At 34.8% G+C, this 20,283-nt stretch overlaps 1 protein-coding gene across 4 annotated transcripts in view; it reads left to right on the forward strand.

The window, feature by feature from the left end:
* Positions 1-20,283, forward strand: part of ATRNL1 (attractin like 1) — a 435,696-nt gene that overhangs the window by 106,861 nt on the left and 308,552 nt on the right. For all 4 annotated transcript variants that reach the window (XM_038140021.1, XM_038140022.1, XM_038140023.1 and 1 more), the window contains exons 18-19: positions 2,715-2,933; positions 7,405-7,542. In XM_038140021.1, coding sequence (XP_037995949.1) covers positions 2,715-2,933; positions 7,405-7,542 — 357 coding nt within the window. The remainder of the gene's footprint in view (positions 1-2,714; positions 2,934-7,404; positions 7,543-20,283) is intronic.

Genomic DNA, 20,283 nt, shown 5'->3' on the forward strand with positions numbered 1-20,283 from the left:
TCCACATAAATGATGCTTATGTTTTTGAATTTGCAGATATTATGTCAGCCTGAACATTCAGTTCATTTTCTCTCTTTGTGTAGTGTTTGCACATCATGCTGATTCAATTTGTTTGGGCAACATAAGAAATTGTTTTTAATTTGATTGTCATTTTTGTCAGGTCTGTAAAAGTTTATATTAAATAGGACAAAAGGGATTTGCTATATACCAGTTCAACATTATGTAAAGGCAATTTTGTATGAAAATGTACTTTATATTTCAAATTAGAAAAAAAAAAACGATTCTGTGGCTGTAAGCAGTTTTCCCAGAATTTTATAGCATCAGATATTTTGCATTTAAACAAGAAAATGTATGTTCAAATGAAGCATGGTTCAGATATTATGTTATTCTAAAATGACTTTAAAATTTTATTAGGAAAATATATCATTATTTCTGCTGAAGTAATGAATTATTAAGTGGATTCCCTTATCAAGTGATAGTGTTTCTACTTGAAGAACAGACTGGAACTATACCTTTAAAAAATCCTCCTTGTTTTTAAAATTTTATTTTTATTTTGAATGACTGATTTCTGAGCTTTTGGATGTTTTGCGCTGAATTAAAAAAAAATTCAGACAAGCATTTATGATTTAAGATATATTTAAAAAAAACCTGAGAACATCACATTTATTTTCACAACTTGGAATTAAAAATGAGGAATGATGTTTTATTGGTGACATATTGTCATTTTAATGCCTACTTGCCAAAAACTTGCATTTCCACTCTTCCCTACATCTTCCATCCATTATGACTTTTGATTGAATAGCTGACAGTTGAACAATCTTGGACCACCTCTAGAATTTCAAAGAAAACAAAATTGCTGCTTGAAAATTCCCTTCTTCCATCAACAATTGCTTCTGAGTCTCTTCAGCTTTTCAGCTGGATGCCACTACAGATAATAGCTGAGGATTTTCACTTTTGGTTCTGATTTAGCCTCTGTAAAGATAGTGCAGCTGATACTCAGGGCTTCATAAATAGCAGCATGAGTATAAATAGCAGCATGAGATTTATTTGGATTGTTTAGAGTGCATATCTGAAAGGGCAAGCCAGCCAGTACAGAATGATGGTCTTTATTTTTCTGCTGATCTTCTAATGTATTCAAACCCCCAAATTTGTATCATTCAGCTTCAGCTCTGATGGTTTAAAGCTGATTTTTCACGTTTGAGAATTTGCAACAACTGTTGGCCTTTTCCCATCCCTGCTATTTTCCATATTTGGGAAACTTGAAACATTTTCTTCTGTTTGGATTCTTGCAAGTCTATTGAAGAGCTCTTGCTTCAGCTTTCTGTGCTGTTAAAATCCTTTTGAGATTCACTCAGACTCTTCCCTGCCTGTTTTCCTGATATCTGCAGGTATCTTTAGACCGCACAGTATTTTCTTGTATCAGCTTTCATTACTTTAAAACAATTTTAATAGTTGCTGAAGGCAGAGGAGCTAGCTTTATTCTGATCTCAGTTAATTTAGTTAGCAATGAAATCATTCTGCTTAGTATTCCTTTTGTGGACCAGAGGAGCCCAGGTAACTGTGAGCATTATTTGGATGCAGTGTCCTGGCTGCAGCTGAGCCAAATTGAGAGGTTACCCTCACACAGAAGCCATTTGAGTGTCCTTCAAATAACCCTGGGAATCTTTAAATTACTTTCTTCTTTTTAAAAAGAAACTTGGATAATTCTAGCTTCACAGCAGGAGGTTACCTTCATGTGTGCTTTTAAAATTTAATTTTGAAAGCCTATAAAATTATTGTGAGGAGAGACAGGAACCCATAGTGATCAATGTTTGAATGAGTCTGATGTTAATTTGATCCAGTGTTACAACAGTAATTAAAAAAACTAAGATGTGTCAGAAAAAGCTTAAAAATGCTTGGGAAATTTAATTGTGTTCTTGAAGTTACAAAAATGTTAATTTCTTATTAATAAAAAAATGACAGTAACTTCAGAATAGGAATTTTATTTGGTTCTAAACAGATTTGAAATATGAGGAAGACCGTTTAATAATTTTAAATAGTAGAGTATAAACGATCAAAAGGGATATTTGGATTTTAGAAGACAATTTAAAAAATGAAACCTGAATAACTGATGAGAATCCTAAGATATAGTTAATTTAAATGGGTCTGAATTATGACTTCTTGCTTAAGGTGTGTGGTTTGCTAGCTTGTTTCAAAAGCTGTATGTGAGAGGACTAAGTTGTATTTGTAGGTGAATACTCAGGTGACATCCAGGGGTGCTTTGTGCCCAAAATAATTTCTCGTTTGAATTGGAATGATCCTGTGGTTTTTTATATTTATAAATATTATTAATCTTACTTGGTTTATTAGTCTTGTATAGAACTCTAGTTTTCCTTTTGAAGGGCTGTTTATGTCAGTAAAATTACTAATAAATGCATTATATACTAATCATAAGTTAAGAATATATATTTTCTTGTGTGTTTGATGAAGGTGTGCAATATTCTTGTTCTGCTTCATTTTCTTTGGTTTGAAGTTTTTATTGTAGTGTAAAAAACACCTGCTGCATTTTTTGCAGTTTAAGGATGCACAACTTTTAATGAAAAGATATTTTTACTAGTATTACTGATTTTTTTTTAAATTTGCACAAGGAGAAGTTAATTCTCCATCTCCTGTTGTAAAATCCAAGCATCTTATTTAAAAAACAGTGCATTAATATTGTATTCTGTGTCCTAAAGCTCAAAACTGCTCTGGGCTGAGGACCTGTGGACAGTGTTTGGAGCAGCCAGGGTGTGGATGGTGCAATGATCCCAGTAACACTGGCAAGGGACAGTGCTTGGAAGGCTCCTCCAGAGGCCCAATGAAACCTGTCAGTGTCCACTCCAGTGAAATGGTGCTTGATACTGCTCTTTGCCCAAAAGAAAAAAATTATGAGTGGTCTTTTATCCAGTGTCCAGGTAAGGTTTGTTTCCATTCTTTCTTATACATGATATAAGAGTTTAGGCACACCAAAATAATGTAATTGTTCTAAGTAATGCAAATAGCATTTTCATGGAAAACTCATGTTTTACAAAAGATTTCCTAAATACAGTTTGTTTCTCTACTGAACACAAGTGTAGGTTGACTTGTGAAATGCAGTGCAAGAAGTTGAGCCAAAATTGCCATTTATTTGTAGATAAGTTTTCACCTACCCTATCCCTCCACATTTAGGAAACAAAGTATATTAATTTTCTTCAGCTCTTGCTTTCTTCTGGCTTTTTTATCCATCAAGGAATGGAACTGGGGAGAAATTGTCCATAGGGGAAGACGGATGGACACAAAATTCCCTCCTGCTCTTGCCAAGTCCAGCTGACTGTCAGAATGGGGGCTGCCAAAACTTGCCTGTGCTTGCAGCTGACTTTTAGACACTCAGAGTGAATAGAATATGTGCTTGTGTGGCCTTGCAGAGAACCTCTGCAGTCTCAATACTGATTACAGTATTTTAATTTTTGAGTTAATTGGAAAAGTAAGGAAGGTATCATGTGCTGTAAGACAGTGAAAGCTGTGCTGGTGCAGCCTCCTGTGTGCAAATCCTCCAACCCTGACAGCAGAGAGTGGAAGCAGCTGTGGAGCACTGCAGGCAAATGAAAAGCACACTGGGGACTTTGACAGCCCTCCAGAAGTCATTTACAATAAATAATACAGTTTAAAAGACAGCTTGGAAACTTTGTGCTCATTTTTTCTTTTTGTTTGGTGGTTTGTTGTTTTTTGTTTTTGTTTTTAGAGTAAATAGTGTAACTGTGCTTAAGTTATTTTTCCAGGAAATGTTCTACTGCTGTTAATTTGGGAAGCTGGAGCTTCTGTAGGATCAATAATTTTATGGGTACATGCAGCTGTGTTTGCCTTCTTGTCTGCTTTTTTCCTCAGTTTATTCTCTCTGTTGTATATGCATACATATAGACTGAGGGTTTTTTGAAGCCTTAGAAAAATGAAATGAAATACAAACCTCAGTGAACACATATTTTCAGTTAAAACCAAAGAAACCTTCCACATCATCTAATACTACTTCCTGAGCAAAGAAGCTTCTAGTATGTTTCTGGAAACAATAGAATGACATTCTGTTGTTGTATAGAAATTTCAATACTTAGTCTATAAATTGATATTGAAGGATTGTTAACCCTTCAGTGCAATGCATAATTTCTGCCACTAGTGAAATTGAAATAGATAAATGTATTGCTAGTCTAAACAGCTATGTTTAATATTCATTCTTCATGGATAAAATTTTGTGTTCATTGCATGTTCTTATAAAGAATTTACTGAAGTTCCTCTTCAGTTTAACATTCCCTAGCTTTATGAGTTTAAGGACAAATAGTACAGAAGTCACAGCATTAAAACTTCAATTGATGTGAAATTTCTTTTTGATCTGTTTAGACTGGAGGTTTTGTTCCTAAGGTTTTTGTTTTCATTTTCATAGAATATTTTCTGTAGTGGATTATTCTAACCCAGTTTATTTTTAGCACAACAATCATTTGATGTACTTGAGACAAGATAGAATTAGACTAAGTCTATGGCAGCCTACTGAACAGTTTGCAGTTCGGATGAAAATATAAATAGATAGTTTATACCATGCAGTTTGGAGATTATTCTGCCACATTGAATAGTTGGCTGAACCATTCATGGTCATTCAGGCATGAACTTATTTTTCCTTGTAGTCCATATCCATCCTCGTTATAGTGCCTCTGGGCAATTGTGCTGCTGATAAAAATTTTAAATTCCTTCTCATTTTCTGTTTGTTCAAAACTTCAAGATTACTATTCATCAGGCAGTATAGAAGATGTTTTTTTTTTTGTGACTGGTCACTTTGAAATCAATAGGCTTCAAATAGGCTGTCATAGTGTTTATTTTGGTAGGAATATAATTTTATTTTCATCAAATTCTTAGTTTAACTGAACTATTGTTATAACTAAAATTGCAAATAACTTACATATAAAAAGCAAAGAAAACAGCTTTGACATTCACCTTGTGAGAAGAAAGGTTTAGGTAGAATGCAAGCCCATGTATTTCTTTAAAGTCTAAATTTCTCTGAAAAGCAGTGTGAGTAGATTCTAACTGGTTTGTTTAGAACGAGATGAAGCATCTTTACACTAGATCCAGATTGTAGTCAAGACACCCTTTTCATGAATTTTCCTAGTTTTAACTATTTTCTTAAAACTATAATTATCAACAATTGTCAGCTTCATCAGCTGTTTCAACACAGAGGACCAAAGCAAATTAGACATAAAATTGCTTCTCTCTGGGGCAGCCTGACTGAGGATTCAGCTGCAGCCCATTTTTGTGTGTGAGGAAAATGACTTTGTTGCTGCCAGTGATGTACATTGAAAGGACTTAAGGAAAAAAGAACTTTTACAAATTTAACTCCTAATTCTTACTTAATTACTCATTACTGTGTCTCATTAGTTTAATGACTTTTTAAATTATTTAATACTGATGTCTGTTGATTGCACTGAACCAACTTTGAAATTTATTGAACTTGCACTTCTGACTTTTTCCAATGAGATGCATATTTTTAAGGAAATCAGTAAATATATAATGTAATTTTTCTATGGTGTGTCATATCAGTTGTGGATTGCCTTCTTATTGTGTATATATACTTCTTTTGAATTTGTTGTAAAATCTTTTCCATTTACTTTGACTCAACAAAATGTAAGAATTCAGAGCTGTGATGTATGACCAGATAATATGACTTGCAGAAAAATAAACTTTATAATTAAGATTGCTTTCATCACCCTGTATAGCACAAAAATTAAGAAATACAAAACTAAGCATTAGCAAGAATAGAAAATTTATAAATTAATGGCCTACTAGTCAGAGAATATTAATATTAAGTATTTGTCTTACACTATGATATACTCTTAATTAGGCAATCTTTAATAGAATACCTCTTTAATGTACTCTCTGTTTTTACTTTTTGCTTATTGAGCTGTATTTTTTTTTAATATTTGCTTTAAGTAATTTAATGTGTAAAACATGTACCCAAACCCCAAAATGGAGCTGCAACTCATGGTACTCTGTGTAGATTTTCCTGAGGAGAATGGTAACAAACTGCAAAAGAGGGGGACACCACAAAGTTGTTTGAAAATCAAGTATTCTTGGGAAGAATAAGCCTTGTGATTTCTTGAGATTTAGTCCAGATAGTGAGACAACCTAATGGTACAGAAATGTTTAATACTTGTTTGGAATATTGTCTAGGCATAGTTACAGAAGAAAGAAGAGATTATCAGCTTGGGAGGTTTTAATGGTTTATGAGCCAAGTCTGGCAATGGCTATAAATATGTTAAGTTACTAAATTATAAAGCAGCTCTAAAAAATCTTAAATCATGCAGTGAGAATCCCTTTTTTCCCCCTAGCCAAGGCACCAATCACTCTGACATTTAAATTAAAAATCAAAATTAAAGAAAATACAATCTTACTGTGCTAGCTGTCCTCTTCCAAGTCTTTCACCCACTTTGGCACTGAGGAATTGACAGGTCTGACATGGTTTGACATTTGACAAGCTGCTATAATTGACAGATTACTAATCTGCTGGACACCATGAGCTCTGAAGCTCCACTCTATAGAGAGGTCATCCTTCAAAACCTGGCAGCAGGATCAATGATGCTGGCAGGATTCACATTGTGATTTTGCTGCAGGAGTGATCAGTACTTTCTGAGTTTCCCCAAAATGTGAAGCTCTGGAGCAGAGTTCTGCTGCAAGATCAGTGGTTTATAGTGGTATTATTTGACAAAAGCAATTTTATGCTTTCAAGGTCAGGTGTGAAAAAATTATGTCAACAGGAATCCAGTTTTTTGTTTTACTTTCACCAAAATCTACTGTAGTGAGGAGGGACTGGAGCTGTTTCATGTGGTCCTGATGTCCTTAAAATTGCTTCGTATGCTGAAGCTAATGAGGGTCAGGACAATTAAAATAAGCTAATACTTAGTTAATTTATTTTGTAAGTTCTCTCTGCCCACTAGAGATGATCAGCTGTTGAGTTCATGTTCTCCATCACAATAGGTTTTCAAATGCCTCACGTTTGCCTGTAGGTATTGGGGTTTTCATGGAGTCTCAGTTAGTGACTTACTACCTCTTCAAAGATTTCTGAAATGCCTGGACAGCATTTTAAAGCCATAAGGACTAATTAAATCGTTCCAATACTAAAAAAAAAAACCCTTTCTCATAAAACCCGCCCTTAAAAACTCACATGTCGCAGTCAGTTTTTGTGTGACTCCACCTTGTATTGCAATGCTGCTTTGAAGAGGTTCTGTGTCAAAGTGCTAATATATTTATGCTGGTTATTAGTCAGGACTAAACTCCTCAGAATCACGTTTTCTACAATTTCATAATCACATAGAGATAATTTTGTTCCAAAGAGAAATTTACTCATGAAGCTTTAAAAATGTTTTATTCCAGCTTGCCAGTGTAATGGCCACAGCACCTGCATCAACAGCAATGTCTGTGATCAGTGTAGAAACCTAACAACAGGAAAACAGTGCGAGACCTGCATGCCAGGATATTACGGGGATCCCACAAATGGAGGGCAGTGTACAGGTAAGTTCTTCTACTGGAAGGAAAAAGAAAAAAATCAAAATGACATTTTATGTAATGCAAATTTAATGTTTTTAATGTAACGTGAAATTAACTTTTCTTTAAAGGTTAAAGGTTTATTTTATAGTATGGATGAGCTGATCAGCTAAACTAATGATTCAAAATCAGATTAATATATTTAAAGAGAAACTCATTCAGAGTCCTTATTTTGCAATTGCTGCTCTCTCAGGAGGAGGAAGAAACTTCCTTGTTAGAGCAACACCTCAAATTATTTCAGAGAGATGTCATTAAATTCCGTGTAAACAATCCTGTTAGAGATAGTGAGAAGGTACTTATAAATAAACGTCAGTATCTGCCAGAATGCTGGTAACACTGATTTGTGTAAATATGTGATGCTAGTGGAGGAATTAGGCATTTAACTGACTAAAAGATCTTACTCATGTAGAGATGAAACAAAAAGGCCTGGTGTGCTGAGGACCTGGCAAGGCACCCAGACCTATTCAAAGTTTAGTTTTTAAACTGCTGCACTGGAGGATTCTCCTTGAATGAAGTCAAATACTCCCAAGTGGGTTTTTTTATATGGCTTTAGGGCTACAGGAACTCCTTCCCTTAAAAATAAATGGTGGAAGGAGGAACATATTCAATATGGAAGCTCAATAAGGTTGGCTTTGAATCTAGGAGGGTGCTGGAAAGTTTTGTCCCATGACTTTTTCTTCTCCATTACTGATGTTTCTTTAACCAGACCTTTGCTTCTCAAGTATTTCTTCATTTAAAGGGTTTGTTGATTCCTTAGCATTCTAATGTGCAGTAGGCAATGCATAAAGATTCACATCTGGTACACTCAAGCACGATATGTAAAAATTGTGTTCAAGGGGATAGAAAGATTAATGTCTACCTTTATTGACAATTGAACATTTTGCTGAGGCTTTATGATGCTTTAAATAATTCTTAATAGTTCAGTTTTTCTCCTGAAGTTGACAAAATGTTCTTTTGCTGTCTGTATCACCTTTATGGCAAAATGATGTATTCATACAGCTTTTATTCTTCAGGGATACATTAGCTATCAACCAAATAAGAATTTCATCACCTTTAGTGAAATATGTATGGTGCAATAATGGCTGAAATCAATTTATAAGACCAGTAAAATTATAAATTTTACAACTTGTTTTTTCAAACCTAGTCTGTAAAAATGCATATTTTTATTGGTAGACATGATTTTAACAGAAGGTATTTTGACTAGAGAATGCTTTAAAAAATAAAAAATATAATTATTTCAATGCTTTATCTGCTCTGGTATGTTGTATTTTTAGTATAGAGCACATAATAAATGTTTACATCCTTAGGATATTTTGAAGGATGTAGTAATTGTGAACTGTTATATTTTCTACAGTATCATGAGTACTGTGATAGAGGTGCTCAAATTGTGGGCCAGGGATTTCTGCAGGAAAAAATACCAGTGATCCATAGAGAAGTCAAATCAATGTTACTGGGAATTAAGAGGATCTTGGAACCATAGCTGAGATCAGGCAAACATAAAGAAAGTTATGGTTCTGTATCTTTTCTCCTTCATTCTGCTGGTGCTATTGGTAATGCAGAAAAAAAAATTAAAGTTGGCTGGAAATTAAAACCATAATTAAAACAGAAACACACAGAAAAATACGAGTCAAAGAAAGGGCAACCCAGTTAGAAGCTGAGCTTAAGGAAGTAAGGAGAAAATAAGAGAGGACATTATATGAAAAATCCAATCAAAGGACAAAAGAGTCACAAGGAACTTAAAAATCAGTCATATTTAGAGTTGCATCTTGTGTCAGTTTGCTGCTGCCAGTTGAGTTTCTGGCTGGACCCCACCAACTTTCCTTTTCCACCAAGACTCAGCCTTTGGTTCCGTGGCTGCCTGAGTTCATGGTGTGTTTTTCCCTTGGAGCTCTTGAGTAATTACTTTGAGGATGCGGGTTGAAAACTTTTTAAAGGCATGAAAAGATGATGACTATAACTCTGAAAGTATATCTGTAATACTGTAATATTCTTCATGGATCAAGTTGCTATAGTTACAAGGGCATAGTTTGCTTTGAGTTGGAGAGCAGTCAAAGCTGGGGACAGAGGATGTACTTGATCTCTGAAGTGGAGAGGTGAAGTTGTGTGCTCTGGGACAAAATCTGCAGGTCATTTCCCTAGCACACTCATGACACAAAATAACTTTTTCCCAGTGTCCTGATGGAAGTACTTGTGTATTCAGTACACACATTACGTTTCCTGCTATCATGGTATATGTACTTGTAGGTAAAATCTGAGCTCTTAGTTTGAATGTTGGTGATACAGACTAAAACGATTTGCAAGAAAACCTTCCTTTTTTATATAGGTTCCATTAGCCCTCAGGAAGGAGGAGGACATGCATAGCAAGCCTTGAAGTCCTTGGAAAACTTCTTTTTTCCTTAACTATGCCAATAGTTTCCTAAATCCTTCCTGTTTATACTCCAAGAAGGTAATTCAGAAAGCTCTAAAAGAAATGGCTGTCCACCTCTGAGTGATCAATTCTGTTCTGACCTTTGTCTAGGGACGGATAATTCTGTTAAAATATAATTTTTTTTCCCACTCTGGTACTAATGGTGGCTTTACAGCTGTCATCAGATAATTGATACATCTATAGTGGTATTGCATAGTGTTATGGTATTAAATTACTATGGAATGAGTAACAGTTGTTAGAGGAAAAAATATAATTCAGATTTCTGAAGATTTTGAATAGTTGTGATTAAAGAATGGGTAAAAAATAAATTGACTTTTTGGGATTTTCACTCACTATAATTGCTGACATTTCAATAGCTTTAAAACAGATCTAAGGACTTGCTTTGCATCCTGATATGATGCAGGCTTAGTAAATGTGACAAACCTTGCAGAAGGACAAAGAAAAGATGGAAGCATAATAGCAGGCTTCAGATCCATGAAGGAAAGCTGAGAAGAGAGGGGGATGATAAAGTGCCTTCCCCCACATCCCCATTTTGGTTGAGGAGGAAGTAATGGGATTAGGTTGCAACAAGAAAGATTAAGGTGGAATACAAGGAAAAATTTTTACTGGTTAAACTGTGAAAGATTACCTAAATATGCTATGAAATCTGCATTACCACTTGCACTATCCCTTTTTGAATTTTCAAATGTCTCAAGCTTTGGAAACGGGTAGGGAACTAGCTGATTCCACACGTTTTTCTCTAGCCCTAATATTCTGTAGTGTCTTGGAGTCTGAGGTCTAGAAAGCAGGGAGGTAATGGGTGAAGATGATAAAGTTTTCTGATTGTATAGGAAAATGAGCTGTGTATAGCCATATGGCTGTGGATATTTACCATAGTTTGGGTCCTGAATGTTACTAAGATGTTACTAAGTTGTATACTACTTATTTTTGAAACTGTAGCATTTTAGTTACTGTGGGCTTCAAAAAGATTTCTATCCTATGCAGGTTTCCCCTGTAGCTGGGACTGGTTTATTTGTGTCAGAAATGGGGTGTTTTGGTTGCTGATAGGCAATAGTTTGGCAATAGTCATATTTTTAAGAAATCATTACTTTTCTTTTTCTTGAAACCATACCTAACCATACCTAATGCCAGTTACTCATTTAAATTATGTCACCTGAAGTCTCTTTTCAATACAGAGAATGAGAGTTAGAATTTGTATTCTTGGTGTAAAAATGAGCTTTATATTCAGTTGTCCTAAGATGTGGCTTGCAGTGAAGATATATGTGCTCCTTCAGTTCTTTCTGACATTTCATTGTACAAATATATAGTTTGGATTATTTTATATTTGATTCATTGCTGCATTCTGTACAAAAATCAGTAATAAATTGCAGGGGTCTTTTATGATAAGGGAAGTTCTGTGACTGTAATCTATTAGTTATCTCTTCTTATACTAATTAAAATGGTTTCAGGTAGTCTGTGGTGTCAAATAGGTTGCCACAATAGAAAATGAAATTGATTTCTTTCCCTAAATTATGAAATATTTTAAGTTGTACAATAAGATTCGCATTCCTTTTTGGAAACAAATTGGTAGTGCACAAATTAGTAAGTCCAGACCCTGTGCACATGCTTAAGATTTGTCATCTAAACTCCCTGTCTAGCAAAGAAAGCGTGAAGGGTACCACCCAAGTTAACAGGTCAAGTTACAGCATCCTTTTTAAGAATTATCTCAATGTGCAAGAAAATAAGAGGGAAGGCAGAGGTGAATTCCGAGCATGAGGGAATAGGGTGCTCTGGGAAGAGACAGGTTTGGGTTTCCAGGCCAGGCAAATCCATGGGCACTCCTTGGAGTGCTAATTCAGTGCTGTCAGCCTGTGCCAGAAATATTTAAATAATCAAACCCTCTCTTGAACAGAATAAGGCACTTTCTATGTTGTGGTAAAGACTAGATGAGAGATTCCCAGCTGAGCCTTGTCTGTTCCTGGGACACCTGGGCAGCCTTTCAGTCAGGGGTGTTGAAGAGCTTGAAAGCAGATATTCCAAATCACTTTGATTATTTTTTTTGTAAATTTTGCTCAAGTCCCATTTGAGGGATGATTTTGAGGGTATGAATATTGAAATTCAGTAACAGAACATTCATCATTGACTGTTATTGGATTTTGGAAATAAATCAGCTTTGACTGTAGATGGGAACAGGTCCTGGCTTGCTGTCTTGGTGGTTTCTCTTGGTGTTTTGTTTTCTTCAGGGTCTTGCTGTTACGTGCTGCATTTCTGGGAAATAGGCAGTTTTAAAATAGAAATTCTAGAAAAAAATAGAGTTGTATGTGTACTACAGACTGCATATAAAGTACCAAAAAAAAACAAACCAAAAAAAACCACACTATAGGAGATTGCTTGGATTGCTTGGAACAATTTTGTTTCATCTTAGTGATGTTTTTTAGTATTATTTTCAGACTTATGAATCATCTACTTGTTGTCAGTGTTAAAAAAATTGCTTTAGCTGCTTATCACCTTGTCATTTTCCTTATGCATGGTATTTAAAAAATTATCCTTACAATTTATGAGATGCCAGGAAAAAATTCTTTACAGTAACTAATGACACACCCAAAGAATGTATAATACATTTAATAATAATAACATAACGTAAGCATTTTGCTGTATTGTCATTTTCTTTAATAATGGGATAACACTCCAAGCAGCATTCGGTTTTCCCAGAACTGTGCTGCTGTTGCTGCTTTTGCAGGACAAAGAGACTGTGAGTCCCAGCACAGCAGGAGCATTGATTGTGTCTTAACTTGCACTGAGTTTTTTCTAAGCAGCCCTTAAAGGCACCTGAGACACTGATGACCATCCTGTAAAAGCTTCCAACCACACAGGCTGTTGGGGTGACACTTTTTAAGCAAGTCTGCAGCATTTCTGTTGTCTTTATAGATCTGTTTCTTTCTCTGTTATCACACATTGGACATTTGCAATACTAAAGGCAGCCGCTTCCCCCCCCATTTGGTTTGTAATAATTCTGTTTGGAAAGGTAAAATTAATATTTTACTAGAAACATCTGATTTTTTTACGAGATCTTCAAACCATTATCAAAAGTCAGTATGTTTGTGTGCACCACCTGTATTTGTACACCTATGTGCATACATCTACACATGCTGCTGCTTGAATGCATTCCTCATAAACTTTGGCACCTCGACATGAGCCACCCAACTGGCATGTAACTACAGAAGATGCCTCAAGACATTAAAAAAAAGTGAATCAGACAGGTATCAATAAAAGACTTAAGTTGTCAGAGTTACTTTAAAGTACCTTAGGCTGAAGGACTTTGGTGAAATTTAACCCAGCAGTAGATTAGTTGTATAGACACATATTTGTGAATATTTTTGTTGGTTAAAAGAATAAAAACTAAAACCTACTAGTGATGTGTTGTCACCAAAGTTATATCTGCAGAATGCTCTTCCATGGTGTTCAAATCTTGTTTTTCAGAAAATGTGATTATTCTGCTGAGTTACTGACAGCTGAGATGTGGGGTTTTGAGAGAAGAGGCCAAGGGTGCCACAAGGCATTACTTCAAGTGTCTGTGAAAGAGAGACATGAGAAAGATGTTAAACTCATCCTGGCAGCAGATTGACAATGTTCTCCTTGGATTTTAGGTTCTATCTAACTTTTAAAGGTGCCTAATGGGTGACTTTACAAATTGTTTTCTCTGGCACTAGTTCTATCATTTTTACCTATTCAGCAGTGGCAACCTTCATAATGTGTTTTCATCATGACCCTCTGTGGAGGAGCTGATTCTGATTTCCTTCCTCTCTTCTCCAAAAGAAAGACTGTTAAAAGCTGTCAGGGGCACCCTCAAAAACAGACAGAGCTCGGTTACTGTAGAGCACAGAGGGCAATCAGTGTGTTAGATATTTAAAAAAAGAATCTAGTTTGATTACCTTAAAGTAATTGTGGGGTTCCTTATTTGGGGCACCTACACCAAAACCCACTCTAATGCTCATACTTTTAAGTAATATGCATTCTGATTTTTTAGCGACAAAAGCATCGATTTGAATTAGATTATCTATGGAAAAATAGGAGAAAGGGGCTGAGGAAAACCAATTGGAAATAGATCCCAGGAAAATTGGCCCATAGAGCCCAGGATGATCTAAACAGGATGCCTTTGTTTGCTCCCCAGCCATATTCTTAGAATATAGTTACACATGTATTTATGAATATATACTATGAATATGTACACAGCATTTGTATATGAAATTTGATGGACAGCAGATTGCATAATTTCATACATTACCAAAAGCAACCTGTCTTGCATAAAGGAAAAAGTTGATAACATGACAAGGAAAACTGTTTTTTATTCGCTTCTTTTTTTTTAACAAATTGTTGTGTATGTCTTTGATAGAAAGGTACCTGCTAATTTACATTTAGACTTATTTTTCAAGGTTTCAAAAAGTTATTTAAGCAATGAGTGAACAGAAAGCAGCAGTCTTAATTTTTTACTTTAACACTATTGCTATGTAGCTTTAGAATTACCTCTAGTTTGGGATTGCATAGGGCAGGTAGAGAAGCATCAAATATAAAGCATCTGAATATAAATTTTTATTACTTTATTTAAGACAGTAAACCTGGAATTTGGAATTAACTGTTTCCTTAAGAATAGTTTTGTTTAGTAAATATCAAATATGCTGCTGTTTTTCTATGAGTTTTGGTCTCAAGACACCTGGAGACTAACAGCTTTAGGAACTGATGGATGGTGCTATTTCAACAGGAAAATTTGGGCAGGTGCTGTTGGTCTGAGAAGTGACTTCTTGGAATCCAAAAAGGAGAGAGAAAGTCTTGCATTTAAAGCTTCATCAAGAGACAGCTGTAAACTTAGACTTTTTTCCTTCTACAACACACAGTTGTGTTTCGAAAAGGTTTCTGGTCCAAAATCTTATATTCTAGGGCCATGAGTCCTGTTTAAGTTAGGACTAAGAATGAAGGCAAAGAACTTTTAGCTGAAATCTTCTGGAAAAAAACAGAAATGTAGGAAGCATAAATATCCTCAATTAGCAGTATAAACGTCAGCAAAAGCATTTACTTCTGCATCTTCCTAAAGTAGAACAAATGTTCAAATGGAAGTTTTTGACTCTAAGAATGAGTATGAAATGGCAGCTTGGGATTGGGATACAGAGATTTTATATAGTTTTTCTTCTTAGCTGTTTTAATGTCTAGCATGTAGAGAATTGTATTTGTGGACTTCACTGGTGCAAGGTCACACATTTGGCATTCCATCATTAGCTGTCTAAAAATTACAGGAAACTTTGTTTTGCATTAAGTGCTGTATTCTTGAAGCCCTCTTTTCACAGTGACTAAGTATGAAATAAAAAAAAAAATCACAAGTATCTTTTAGTCCAGGCACCTCAAGGTTAGTCACAGAAAAAAGGGATTTTCAGTGGATTGGATGCTTATGACACAAGACCACAGGAGCCTATGTGAATAAAGACATTTTATATTAAAACAGGTAAATGTTGGAAGTCAGTGGAAGAAAGAGTGTGCTCTGTACTGCCTTCAGGTACTAGAATATGGAACTAGATTAGAAAAACCTGTTTACTTGTACCTTGGTTTGTAAGAAACAGTGTGTCACAAGTTCACAGCAAAACTCTGATAAGAAGCTGTAATTTAAGATTATTCAGACAAAGAAAATCTCACATGCTAAGTTGCAGCAGATAACATGATTTTGTTCATGCTGTACAAACAAAATATCAGAAGGCTTTGATGAATGAGGGGACTGTCAAGAAATCCCATTTTGCAGTAGTAGTGGTGTTTTGTTTTGTTTTCTTTAATTTATTTTTTGCCTTTCAGTATTGAATAGAGATGACACCAATTCCTTGGTTTTTCAAAATAAAATACCTTATCATAGAATAAAAGCATTTAGTATTAACTAAAATGCTGGAATTTGGTTTTAGTAGAAGAAAAAGGGCTTCTTGGTTCATATGAAACACAAAGAAAAGGGATTCTAGCACAATAAGCTATTCAAGAAAAGCCTCATGTTGCTTTTTGCAGATTTTGACTAGTCAGAATAAACAATCTTTTAAGAAGACCTTTTCCCCAAAGGTGATTTGAAAATTTATTTTCCTTCCTTTAATGAATGCTGTTTATTGAACAGTATCCAAGATAGTCTGAATACTGAGTGAAGCCTGGTTTTGGGCTTAGTTATGAATTTAAATTAGGTTCACTTCAATCAGAATGTATTCAAAATCAGTTCTGTGCTACTAAACCAGAAGTGGATTGCCATAGGACAAACTTTGTTGAGGAACTTGGAAAAAGACATGTTTAAAAATTACTGCTCCATTTTTTTTTTGACTGCCAAGCAAAATGTGCTAAGCAAACTTCTCAATATGCTGTTAATTCTTGTGTACACAGATAATTTTCTTTTTGATTTTTTTGGTAGATTATAGCTATATTATAAAGTATGATTTCTAGCACAATTAATTGTAAGTTCAAACAAAAAACTCAAACTAAAATTAGGAAACTTTTTATAGATACATTTGTATTCCATAACCTACTTAGAATAATGTTACGTGAAGGACCTGGAGTTACACTTCAAGAAAAATATAATTGTCAAGTATCAATAGCCATTGAGACGATCATAATTTTATGAGAGAAAAGAAGAAGAAAACTGTTGAATGTAGCATGATTAACCTCCAGGGAGAGATTATTTGTGTGGCTGTGGGATTTCAAAAGTTTTTGATAGGATGCCTATTCAACATGTTTAACCTTTTTGATGTTTTTCCTTGACTGCATACAGAAGATTTCTATAAACTTTCTGTCAAGTACAACTGTTTTCAGCTACCTCTTGTTTCTCCAAATTTGCTTTTACTTCCTGAACCAAGATGTGTGTGCTCACTGCAGAATGATGTGATTTTAGGTCCAGTCAGCATAGCGAAGAACTGGTACAAGCATCACCTTAGAATTGCTGTTGGAATGGTTGATTGTGGAGAACCACTGACTTTTTTTTCTTGCCTAAGAAAGTTTTCCTTCCATCCTGAGCAATCACAGTGTAATTGTGTAGTTAAATCACTAGTAACCAATTTTATCAACTACAGATTTGTTCCTTAAGCCTGATGGCTGCACTAGGCTGCTTTGTGTAACTTCTCCATCCAGCAAAGTTGATTCTAATTTACTCAAGTGGAGTGGGAACAAGGCAGCTTTTTAAAAAAGAAAAATGAAAAAGCCTTAATTTAAACTGTTTCTGAGGTCTACTATGCAAGAAAAGTACCTGAAATAGTAAAAAGAATAAGAACTTGTCCTATCTTAATCTGTATAAGTAGCAGGCATTTTGTGCTTATTCAGCATCTTATCCTGAGAACTTTGAATTCAGGCATCCTTTAATTGATCACCACTTATAGCTTTTACAGATATTGAAGAGATACAGCAGTTTGATTTATATTATATTCCTTTATCTCTGTGCTTATTTAATCTACTTGCAATGATTAATGACAATTCTCTTGCTCTCACTGATGTTAGTGATCAAGTCCTCCTGCATGCTCTTGTGGAGCACAGTTTCTGACAATGATGAACCAGTTGCGCTGCATTCTTATTTTTGTGGGTTTTTTTTCACGTTTACATGCTATAAATTTATTTTATGTGGTAAGGAATACTTATAAAATGTATTTCTGATGTGCTGTCTGAGCTTTATATCAGTATGTTCACCTTCCTAATGAAATGTGTAAATCCATTGGTTTCCAAATGATGTTCCTAGAGGAGGAAGGCAGGACATGATTTAGAAACTTTCAGCTGTCTAGAAATGTACTGATTTTTTCAGCCTCTGATAAACAAACATATTTTACCCTGTATTGAAGGAGATGTCAAGAGCTCACATAGATGCTGTGTCTGGCTCAGGGGGCGCTGGGGGCAGGCAGCTGCAAGCTGAAGATGACATTTTCTTAAATCACTGTTACTTGATCCTCGAATAAGCCTTTGACTAAAGCCAGTCTTCTCATCCCAAATGCAATTGAAAAAGCAGGAATTTTGCTTTCTAATTTCTGCATCTCCCCTTCTACATGTGTTTTGGATTGAAATGGTCACCCCTTTCCCTAGAGGGGCTTGGGAACCCTCCTGAACTGGTGAGAAAATAGATTTTGAGCCATTGTGCAGCTCATTCCTCAACTGATCGAATGAAGATCCTCAAAAAACCTTGTAATGGCATTTCAGTTTGATTGCAGTTGATTCTGTCTTCATTTTCTGAGTGCTAAATGAAACACATTATAATGCCAGACCACATTAGTTATTTAAGGAAAAAAAAAGCCTCCCTTGCAATGGAATACATTAAAAATCAGTTGTATTTTGTGCATCCTAATGGCTAAGGGAAGGAAATAATTTGCTGACTTCTTTGCGTTTCATGGCATTTTTGCTTGATAAATTGTAGAAATCATTTCTTTTCTTTGGGCTTTTACTCTTAATGACCAAATACACACAAATAGTTGCAATCACCAGTTGTTGACTTCAGATGTTTTTCACCTTAGATTGGAATTTTTTCTTATCTTTAAGGCTGCTATGAATAACTTTTGAATGCTTTAAAATAGTTTTGCATTTCATACTGCCTTATAATAATCTTCCTAATTTTTTTTGTTATAACTTCCAAAGTGTTCTCTTTAGAGAGAATGGGGAGAAAACTAACAGCCTTTTGATAAAAGGAGCTTTTTGACCAAAATTTCTCGTACAGAAGCTGCTGTCTTAAGAAAATTTAAAAAGACATAATAACAACAACAACAAAAAAACCAATAATAATTATAATAGTAGGTACTGGGCCTTTTATTGTCTGAAAAAGTCTTAAACACATCTCAGTATGGACATTAGACCATGAAGGTATCCAAAATCTTCACTTTATGTTTTTGCTTTGCAAATACCTATCAAGACTCACTGTTTTAGTTTTTACTAAAGCTGGTAAAAGTTTGTCTGTCAGATCTGAAATTACTTCCTTTTTAAGTAATTCTAGTTTTCTCTTGTGTTTTCATGTGAGAAATCTCTTCACAGCTGAGGAAAATTAGGAGTAATTTAAGAAGTAATATTTTGAATCTTGTGAAAGGTATCTTTGAATGCTTGGATACGTAAAAAACTGTCCCATGCATCAGATATAGAGTTCAGTTGTGAGTTGAACTCTTAAAATCTGCAGGTTAAAATTTGTAGGCAATTTAATTTTTGGAAACTAATATTAATATTATGTTTAGAAATGAAATGAATAAGTGGAAGGAATGAAAAGGAAGCTGATAAGTATGACATGTTAAACTTATCTCCAAATAAAGTAGTATTAATAATTTCACTTGAAATTTTTCAGTTTTCTATGTTCAAAGCTAAAAGTTTTAGTTTTTCAAACAGATTAACATGGAAAGCATGAAATTGCTGCTACTGTATTTTGTGAGTTCATGTGACAATGTTTTGGTTCAGCATGTTTTTGGTAAAAAATGCATGTTATTCCAACAGAAAGCTGTAAAAATTCTGTACAGTGGCTCAGTATTGGCATGAGAGATTCAGGCACAGCATTACTCTTGTTAATTGTTAGAGATTCTGCACAGTTCCTAACAAGAAAAAAGATCCTGTCTTTCTTTCAGTGTTAATCTTGTGTGTTGCATTTTCATTATCTACTTGTATAAAGCAAAATTATGGTTTTCCAAGCTGTCTTTATACTGTTAGTTGCTGATGATTAAAGACAGCTTTACTGTGATTGCTTGAGAGGTATTTATTACAAATAAACAAAAGAAATCAGTTCACTTTTCAGGATGAATTCTTTGAACAGAAGGAATAGTGAAATAGAAATACTGCAGAGCTATTTTACCAGGGCAAAAATGGCTAAAGAACAAATACAAGCCTTTAACTGATGAATGTTGTCTTTGAGTTCAATCAAACTAAATTTTCATTTCTGCCCCAGATAATCAGTCTGTTTGTTGTTTCTGGGTTCATTAGGATAAGTATCCCACTTCTGGAATGTATGTTTAGTCCTGAAAGCTTAGGAGGTGACACCTGTGATTTCCAGATTATTGACTGTTGCTTTTCAGGAAAAAGTAATGGCCTTGCCACTGTTCACATGATCTCAGTAGTGTTAGTTCAAGGTTGAGTGAAATTGTCTGTGTTTCAATATGACTTTAAGTTCCATATCTGAGTGACAGAAATCCAAAATATTTTTCTATTCTGTTTACCTTTTCTCTCTGTCTCACAGTCCTTAGCACTGTGTTAGCACACCTGTTTTTTTTTCTTTTCTGTGCTATTAGACTACTATAAAAAATAGATTAATTTGAGACCAAAGAAATATAAATCACAAGGTAAAACAA

This window comes from Motacilla alba, chromosome 6 (assembly GCF_015832195.1).
Source record: "Motacilla alba alba isolate MOTALB_02 chromosome 6, Motacilla_alba_V1.0_pri, whole genome shotgun sequence".
Classification (NCBI taxonomy): Eukaryota; Metazoa; Chordata; class Aves; order Passeriformes; family Motacillidae; genus Motacilla; species Motacilla alba.